This window comes from Clupea harengus, chromosome 2, assembly GCF_900700415.2.
Source record: "Clupea harengus chromosome 2, Ch_v2.0.2, whole genome shotgun sequence".
NCBI lineage: Eukaryota > Metazoa > Chordata > Actinopteri > Clupeiformes > Clupeidae > Clupea > Clupea harengus.
Genome location: NC_045153.1, coordinates 2,287,848 through 2,297,722, shown reverse-complemented (window position 1 = coordinate 2,297,722; position 9,875 = coordinate 2,287,848). Strand labels below are relative to the sequence as shown.

At 48.6% G+C, this 9,875-nt stretch overlaps 1 protein-coding gene across 1 annotated transcript in view; it reads left to right on the top strand.

Moving 5' to 3' along the window:
- The first annotated feature begins 5,133 nt into the window (after positions 1 to 5,133).
- LOC105912352 (ephrin-B2a) overlaps positions 5,134 to 9,875 on the top strand; it is an 85,151-nt gene continuing 80,409 nt past the window's right edge. Inside the window, exon 1 of the mRNA XM_031580554.1 lies at positions 5,134 to 6,232. Coding sequence (XP_031436414.1) covers positions 6,120 to 6,232 — 113 coding nt within the window. The 5' untranslated portion in view covers positions 5,134 to 6,119. The remainder of the gene's footprint in view (positions 6,233 to 9,875) is intronic.

The following is a 9,875-nucleotide window of genomic DNA, read 5'->3' as shown; positions in this document are numbered from 1 at the left end:
ACAGGAAACAAGAGAAATTGTCTCAGGGTGAGCGCTTACCAATGACTGCTGGGTTTTTTTTATACTCGGAAACTTTGGTGCAACTCGCGTTCAAATGATAAAACTCCGTTTTGATTGGTGGATCAGGAGCAAAACCGTATTTGATTTGTTTGGGTCAGTCCAGCCCCTTGCATTTCGCCACTGAGGGAGCTTTCACTAACCAGTGACAGGTCGGCGGTAGTTTTTTTTTTTTTCTCCGTCTGTGACATCGCGCCCCCCCCCCCCCCCCCCCCCCCCTGGAGAGTGTTCGCGCCCCCCACTTTGAGAACCACTGCTCCAGAGACCACAGAGAGACCTGTTCATCCCCCCCCCCCCCCCCCCCCCCCATACTCCTCCGACACCACAGAGAGACCTGTGCCACACACACACACCCCCCGCCATACTCCTCCGACACCCTTAACCACCCTCTGGTGCATCGGTCAGTGCTAGCTGCCCATCTCCCGCCGGAGACAGCGCGTGTTACCGAGCGACCTATAGCTGTGGACCAGCATCTCATCCTCCTACACGGACGGAAACCCTCCACGTCACCAGCTAGTGTTACTTGTTTATCCTCCTTCTGAGAACCGTTTGCTAGCTCTTCTAGTCTTCGCGAGTCCCCAGATTATTGCCGGTGTCCCACCGTCATTAGCAACGGACTTAGCAACCAGATACGAGAGGCGAGCTCGAGTCAAATGTCCTGAAATGCGCCTCGGATTCGGTAGAACGCCATGAAGCCTCCATCAGAACCGATTCAAAACAACACCGAGGACGGGCAGCTCGTTCTACGTACATTTGCGGAAAGTTTTCCAGTGAGTCTTAAATATCCAACAGCGTAGGTCAGGATGGTCTGCGTCATGTTGCCTGCGTGCTGTTCTAGTCCGGAGATTTCATTTTTTAGGACAAAGCCACTCTGACATCGGAGCGCCAAACATGTACAGTACATGTGTATACCTGTGTGTGTGCGTGTGACCGAACCTTCCCACACACAGACACACACACACACACACACACACACACACACACATGTAGTGTACAGACATCGAGGTGATGTGAACCTCAGGTTCCCATAATATGGATGAATTACCGGTTACCGGCATCCTGTCCAAAAAGAAACACGAAATTCGTTTTCTGAATTAGTAGCATTTTTTTTCATTGTATGCAAATCAATGTGTTCTGGGGGGATCATACTCTCTTAAAGCATACTTCTTCAGGTCATGAGTCTGAGCGCACGTGAGGAAGACAGCTCACCGATCTCACAGCTCTTTGATTTGGTGTGATCTATGCGCGCGGAGTGGAATGTATGCAAGCAGGCAGCGCAGCCTTGCACCAGATGCGGATTGCGCGTCACGCCGCGCTAATTAAACGGGACGGTGTGAAAGCCGTTAAAGGCGTCATTTTGAGTCTCCCAAACGACGCGTCTCTACGCAATTAATTATAACATCATCATTAACCACCTCGATGCTATTTGACACACAGACTTCGCCTGGTGTGGGTGACTCGTCCTGGACAACCGAGACAACATGAGGAGTCGGGGACTGCGTGTGTGCGCGAGGGGGGGTTGTGTCGACTAGTGTCATCGTGCCATTTGGCCATAAAGTAACCACATGAAATGACATCAGTAATCTAAAGCTCACTTTCAGGCTGCCAACCCATGCGAACTGGCAAAGCGTATATTAATTACATCAGTAATCTAAAGCTCACTTCAGTTTCCAAAGTTGGTTGGTTTGTGACGGCCTATGCCAACGTATATCGAGACACCATTTCGTTGAATTTTCGGGGCCCGTGCTCAGGCTGTTCGGATGTCCCAAGGCCGAGGGCAAACTTCTCCCGAGAACAGCGCTGCCCGGTCCGAGACCTGGAGACAGAGAAGAGTCTTAAGAAGTGCTTTAGCAACAAGATCAACATTACAGAAGTCTGAAGCAACATCACCAAAAACGAGATTAAAGGAAGTGATGGGAAATTGTTGTATTTGTGGCTTAAAGCTAAACTTCTCTGCTGAAAAGCTAGAATATTCTTCCGTAATTTCTTGTGTGTGTGTGTGTGTGTGTGTGTGTGTGTGTGAAAGAGGAGGGGAAGAAGAAGAAGAAGAATAGAGCAGTGGTTTCCCGGGTGAAGGTTTTGTGTGTTTTCTCTACACTACTGAGAGTATACCTTGCCCTCGTTTGATCTCAGCGGGCCCACGGCGCCCCGGTGGCTCGTGGGATTCTCTCTCTCGGTACCCGGTAACGCGTTCGTGCAACTGAATAAACAGCCCAGTCAACAGGTCTGCAGGCCCGGGGAGGACAGCGCGACCCTGCTCCCCCGTCGCCGGCGCGAGAGAGTGATAGCCAGACGAGGGGAGCCGTGTTTTCTTTTCATTAGAAAATGGGAGGATGAGTGTGTGTGTGTGTGTGTGTGTGTGTGTGTGTGTGTGGGAGAACTGGAGTGGAATAATCCCGTCAGGGGAGAAAAATAGTTCACCCCTTAATCTTCCACTTCGGTCACAGTTCCTCTGCCAACGGTTGACTTTTTTAAAATAAAATAATACATCTGGGCCAAACTAATTTAGTCTATAGTAGAACTCTCACTCCGAAATAGACCGGCGACAGCCGTCGAGTGTTTGCCTGACTGCGCTCCGACTGCGAGCGTTTCGGATTTTCTGACACAGCATGTAACACAATCCACCGGAAAGCCACTAGGTAGCCATCCGAAATCCAGAAATGGTTCTTCGGGGAATAAATGTTTTGCCTAATCACGATAAGCTCAAATAGTGGTGTACACATTCTGCTTTAGTGTGAAAGGGACGGGATAGTGACTATTAATGACCATTGCCATTTTGTTTTCAATTGGTGAAATAGACGGATTCATATTTTTAATGGCATTTCAATAGTTTTTAATAAAGGATTTTAAAAGTCTTTCTTTTTGTCTTCCTATCTTTCTCTCCTTTGTTGCTGTCTTCCTTAGTGTGATTGGTAAACTGGATGCGAAAAGGAATCCACAAATTAAGTTATAGGCTACATGTCGTATGGATCACGTTAGGATAGAATATCATTTCGAATCTGCCACAATTATTATTTAATAATGGTAAATGATAACAATTAATGATTGTTCCATGGGAGGTAGGCCTGCCTGTTCTCAGAGTTGTTGTGTAATTTGTTGGGTAATTATTTAAATAGGGACACGGACAAGCTAGTAAAACAATAGTATGGCAGTAGCCATGTCATAAAAATATAAACAACAATTTATTAACGCCTTGTTATTATTAATACTATTATTATTATTATTATTGTTGTTATTATTGTTATTATTAAGGATTTATAATTGTCATGAGATTTAACCTGGAATGTCTTGTTTCCCAGCTGCGTGTGGACAGGGCTGAGAAACCTGCCTTTTTTATCGGCGTCCAGAGAACTCGTAGTTTCCGGTTATCTTCCGCACATCTCTAAGTGCCATTGTTCTGTCTGTCGGTGATCGTGGGAGCCGCATCCCCGTGAGAGTAGCGGCAGCCTACCGACTCACGGGGCCTCTTGGGTGCGCGGAGCGTCTCGAAGAGACTATCTTTAATTAGGCCTACCCCGTATACCCACGGAGAGTTTCAAATACATTGAGTTGAGCTATACTGTCGAGGGAGAGATTTTCCCCTGCAGTTAAACTTTGTGAAGGGGCTTTCAGCGTCTTGTTTAAGTTCCCTTGAGAGTTGCTCGGCGGCTTGTTATTTGTAATAATTAAAGGTGAATTTTAACTAGAACAATAAAATGTGATGTTTATTAAATCTAATAGTTTCAGGCCTTCGGTATAATTTCCTAATCATAATTGTAGCCTACTGATTGAAGCAGGAATAGACATGGGAAGTCGACAGTCGTCTAATGTGTGTGAGTGTGTGTGTGTGTGTGTGTGTGTGTGTGTGTACTTGTGTATTGGCCATTTCATTAGGCTGCTTCAATTATCTCCTCGACGTGAAATTCTGCCTCTTTGATTATCTTTACGGGTCTCCAAACGGCGCAATACGCACAGGCCGTGCACACGAGCGTCCTGATTGAATTACAGCAGTGAGAACGCGCGAGGCTTCACACGTCTTTGCCGGGCTCTAATAGAGTTTTTTCGAGCAGCGGGTGTCGCAAAGCCGTGTGTGTGTGAGTGTGTGATGTATGTGTGTTTGTCTGTGTATGTGTGAGTGTGTGATGTGTGTGAGTCTGTATGATGAGTGTGTGTGTGTCTGTGTGTGTGAAGAGGCCGTTTGGCTCTTGTTAGGTTGAGATAGTGAGACTAACATGCGAAATGATTTGCATGAACAAGCTGTGCTAGAGAACGACGCTTACCAGCAGAAATAACCCGAATATACACGCACGCGTACCTTTAATGAACATACACGCATACCTTTAACGCGTACTGGTTATTGATGGCCTTCTAACCACAGCAAGAATACATAGTCCCTACTGAACACCATAGCCAGGCTTAATTCCTCAACAAACGAGCTTCAAACATCATAAACATCATCAAACATCCCTCCAAATATATCAGCCTATATTTCACCGATGCGAGATGACGGATCTCTCCTACTTGTTAAATAACCTTAGCACCGACAAATACATTCTTCTCTTAAAATGTGCAGCGTGTCATCGCAGACAGTGACATTTACGTCCGCCAGGGTGCACTGTTGCCCGCGGAATCACTCTCTCTCGGTCTCTCGCTCCAGCGTCATCTTCCCACGGCCCACATGTTGCCTCTCTCCAACGATTACGGTTGACGAAAACAGGACCCAGACGCGAGAGCTGGCCGCCATGGCTACATCATACCCCTGGCCGAAAAGATAAATCCACACCAAAGGACCTAATAAACTACAAAAACACCCCCCTCCCGTGCTTCTGTGTAAGTCGGCTTCCCTGAGTGAGATGGTATGAGGTGTTGTGATGTTACTATGGAAATGTGACGGAATTAAAAGTTATACATCTGTTTCGCTGAGCGTAGATTGCCCACAAAGTTGGCATTTTAGATGCCCTGACGTTGCTTCTGTCCGAAGCAGGCTTTGCTTGACGGGCTTCGGACGCGCGGGCCAATCAGAGGCGACGTGGGCGGGGCCATCAGAGAGTGAGCTCAGACAAATATACCGCCTTGCAGACGCTCGCGGTTACTTGCAGTTCAGCTCGCGCATCGACGAAGCCTCCGCGCGATTATTTGGCGAAGCTGTTTCAGCCACGGAGCTGCAGATTTTTCCTCCCGTTACGGCGAACGACAGCCAGCGCGCAGGGAGCTACTATCGCCCATGAGAACTTTTTCTTGACTTTACTTTCACATTCTTTCATTTTTAGTTATTTTATATTTAATTTCAGTCATTCCGTTTTCATTTGAAACTGTATTTTCTAATTTGATCCCATCGATCCCATTTTTCTCTCTCGTCGTTTGAAAAATCTCTTGCTCGTGTGTTGTGAAGTGTTCGGTTGGCTTCTACCAGCCCCCAGCTTTTGGACGGAATACCTTGCCAGATTTCCTGTCTCTCTCTCGCGCGCAGAGGGCTCGCTCGTGTGGAATTGCTGGTCCTACCTGCTGCTCGAGGTTCATTCTGAGTTTTTTCTTCTCCTCGGAAACAATCTGGGATTATTCTCCATGTGTGCGGGGAAACGGACCGCGGTGGAGAAGGCGACAGGGCTCGCCCGTGTGTGAGGCTGTCCGTGTGTGTGCTTCGACTCACCGAGGGAAGAGTGTCCGCGCAGCCTTACCGAATGAGAAAGTGCCGAGCGCCTCTGCCTCACCCGCCTCTCGCTGTGCTCTCGAGAGGTGATTCGGATCTGCGTGCAGGCGCCTCGCGGCAACTGTCGGCGGGATTTTTTCCCTCCCGCCACACCGGGACTTTCCGCAGAGTGCGGTTGTCTGCCCGTCCTTGCCGGGACTACCCAAGGAGTGTTTCCGTGAGCCCGTGGATGCGCTACATCTGAGCTGGTTATTGTTGCCGTGTCCCTTCCTGGCTGTTGGCTAGTTTCCCCTCGCGTCTCGGTTGGGATTCGGAGTTTGGATTGCCACACAGTTTTGGGCGTGTGTGTGTGTGTGATTTTTTTTTTACCGTTTCTGAGAATATTTGGAGAGAAAAAAAAACAAAAAACACTGAAGCGCCTCGGGGAGGAATCATGGGGGAGTCACTGTGGATGTATTATTTTGGAGTTTTGTGTATCGCGTTTAAGGTGAATCTGTCCCGCGCGATTGTTTTGGACTCGATATACTGGAACACAACAAATACGAAGTAAGTGTACACCTGCATCCATTTTATGTTATGGCAACCGCACATTTTCTATAACACACACGCATACACACACACTTTTCTCTCTCTCTCTCTCTCTTTCTCTCACTCGCTCACGGAAACAAGGCTGTAGAATGAGAATAGCTCGTGCAGTGCACAGAAAGTGCTGCGTTGGCTTTGCTCTCGCGCATGAACCCCGATGACGGATCGGTTCGATAAAACGCGCAGACGGAATGAATGCATGATTTGTCTCGGAGCGTTTGAGGGTTCCTAATGAAAACGGTCGTTTTGATCTGGCTTTCTTGCGAGTGACCCGTCCATGTAAATTTGCGGTAACGCAGTGTAGCCTGCTAGGAGGAGAGGAGAGGGGCAGCTTTCAAAAACACTCTTTATACTACCCTTCCCCCTCTCCCGTCGCCGTCCGTCCGTCCGTTCCCTCCTGTGGTCTCACAGAGTTCTGACAGACAGGCCAAATAGGTTCAAATGTGCCTCAAATATGCGGCGAGCTGTGCTGCCGTGCCTGGCGCGACGCCGAAGTCCTTGCTCATCTGTACGTGAAGCTTTGAGACACGGGTAGAAATGTATCCCCACCCGTTTTAAATGAGGTCGGCCAGTAGGCCTGCCTAGTCTCTCGCGCTCTCTGTGTGTGTGTGTGTGTGTGTGTGGCTAAATGTTTCTTTCATCTCCTTTACCTTGGCCTAGTCTTTCATAGTATGTGTAACACTCCTTAATGACTGTGTAATGCGGGTCGGAATGCGTATAGGACAGAATCAAAACGTTCACGCCGCCGTTCTACTTAAATACGCCTGAATCTCTGAATTTGTAGCAGTTATTATTTCCTCCTTTCCTCCGACCTGTGGTTAACGTCGTTGGGATGTTGGCGTGTAATAGATGTTACAGATTTGGCTCTTCAAATTCTCCGTGCCTTACCAATATGCCCGGCCAGTTCCTCAAGTAAGCCATTACACATATCATAGGGCCTGTCCATCCGCCGCCGCTGGCCCGCCTGTACTGGAGTGTGTGTGTGTGTGTGTGTGTGTGTTTGTGTTTGTGTATTCTCTTCACTCCCCATACTTCTCCCAAGGCAGGCGTTTTAAGTTGCGAGTATTCATATCTAAACACGCCATTTTAGAAACTAACTTTACACGTCAATGCGCCTGCTGTAGCCCGACGCATACTGTGTGTGTGTGTATGCGTGTGTGTGTGTGTGTGAGAGAGAGTGCGCAGCCTAGACGGCCATGTTTGAGGCCTACAGTCTCAGGACTGAACCTGTATTGGCCTTCTTTTCACTAAACACCTGGCTGGGCCACACACACACCTACACAGATGCGCACACACACACACACACCTACACAGATACACACACACACACACACACACACAAGTGTCCTGTCCCGCTAGAGAACCTCCGGACCCAGCGGTGCAGTGCAGGAGAAGGTGGCGGGTGAGCTCCAGTCTCCGGTCAGGATGGGGCCCGTCGGGAGCTCGCTCCACTGTCTGTTGCTTTGTTGACGGAGAAAAGCGAGCTCGTTCAATAATTTAACGTTTGGCCCTCCTTTAACCGCGAGGGTTCTCGCCTCAAAGGGGTTAAACACAGGAGGCGCCCCCTCTCTTTAGTCATGTCCCTGAGCTCGGGCTGCAGGCACGGGAGAGAACCAGGCCGGTGGGTAGGGAGGGAGGGGGCGCGTGATGATGCGGGCTAACAGGTGGCCCGTGTCGTTTGCTGATAATCACCGTCTTAATGGCGAAGAGTCATCCGCTTCCCCGCCCGTTTCAGCAGTCACCTTCCGTTAAACGGTCATCATGGGCGTGCACAGCTCGCCCTGAGAGCAGTATCCACGCGGGGTCTTGAGGTAGGGTGGTGTCGGAAAGGCCTGAGCACTAAACCCGCGAGATGGGAGTGCGATGCCTCGAGCTCTCAGCTCTATACGGCCTGCAGCGCGCTGCTTTTATTTCTTTTTTTATTATAATTTTTTTCTCTCTCTCTCTTTCTCTCGCGCGCGCCACAGTTGCGCCTACCATTGGCACCCATCGCTCGCGCAGCACCGCTGACATCTCCATTTAAACTCAACAACAAGAGGCCTGTCCCCGCGCAGCCCCGCCTCAATGGAACGGGTCGGAGGCGTTAAATCAATTCTGAATGGATGGAGAGAGAGAGGGAGAGAAAGAGAGAGAGAGGATGATATGAGCAGAGAGAAAGATGGTATGCCACTCGCATTTGTTATTAGATCGTCGGGCTGCGGGCGTTTTGGCTGAGCAAGGCGGAGAGAAGAGATGAAATGAGTGCAGAGAGGAGAGGAGAGGATGGGGGACAGCCACGGAGGGGAGGGGTGGGGAAGGGGTGAAGAGGACGAGAGGATGAGAAGAGACGTGTTGAATGCGGTTGTGGCGCTGCGAGCAGAAATCTCTCGCGGCGGAGATGCCACTTGACAGCAAATTGTCACGCACGCGAAATTAATTTGTATTTCCTCTAACCTGCGTCGAATCAGGACACGCCACATAAACCACCGGTGGAAGAAAAAAAAGGACAATAAAATAGCTCATAGACTAAAGTAGAAAATAACATTGCAACACTTGTTTACAGTTATAATTCAAATAAAAAAATATCGTGATCGTCAAAGGCTGTTATATAAATATGCAGATTTTTAATATGTAGATCTGTGGCCTTTAGTGTGTGTGCGTGTGTGTGTGTGTGTGTCATAAGGAATTTGCGCTGCAGAAACCTCTGAGCCCGTAACGGCCGACCTCTTTTGAAAAACTCCAACTTCAACTATGCGAGCACGCCTGGAGCAACGGCAGGCTTTGCGCACTGTGTGTGCGTGTGTGTGTGTGTGTGTGTGTGTGCATTCTTTGCGTTCTGTCTAGGTGACGGGGTTCGAAGGCGCAGGGGCGAGCTGAGATTAGTGTGTAGGCCGCAGGTCGAGCGCCGCTCGCGGCTTTCTCCGTCTGCGGACACGGAAGCAGCAGGCAGGCACGAGGCCTTCTACCTTCCCCGGGGTTCTTCTGAGACCGAGTCACGCTTGTATAGCATTCGCACATAGCCTCCTATAGATTCGGTTCTGTTAGAATTATTACATTTCACATTCATGTAAATAACTCAATGTATTAGCTGACGTGCGAATTGTTTAGGTATGCGCTTTTAAACGTTTTAATTTTATCTCTAAAAATTCGTTTGAAATTAATTATGCAGAATTGGCAGTTAAAGGGTTTTTTTGAAAATTCGAAAAGGTTTTTTTTTTTTCAAGGTTTAATGGAGAGAGAAAAATAAGGAGTGAAAATGCTGGGCTGTTTTCACACTCTTATCCCACCCGTATACACACAGACACACACACATACATGCAGTTTGATTATATTGTAGTTGGCATGTTATAGGCAGGTTACCGCTGGAACCTGTTTGTCATGTGATATGCTGTGGTGAGATGTTTCAGTGTGTGTGTGTGTGTGTGTGTGTACGTGTGTGTGTGCGTGTTGGAAGCTCTTCCTTTTCTCTAAGTTTCTCTGTGATTTAAAACACATTGTTGTTTACTTTTTAACTGCTTTACGGCTGATGTATATGTCTCGTAAAGATGTACTCCTCCTTCTCCCCGCACCCCTCCCTCTGTCTCGGTTCTCTCTCTCCCTCCCTCTCTCTCTCTCTCCTCCCTCT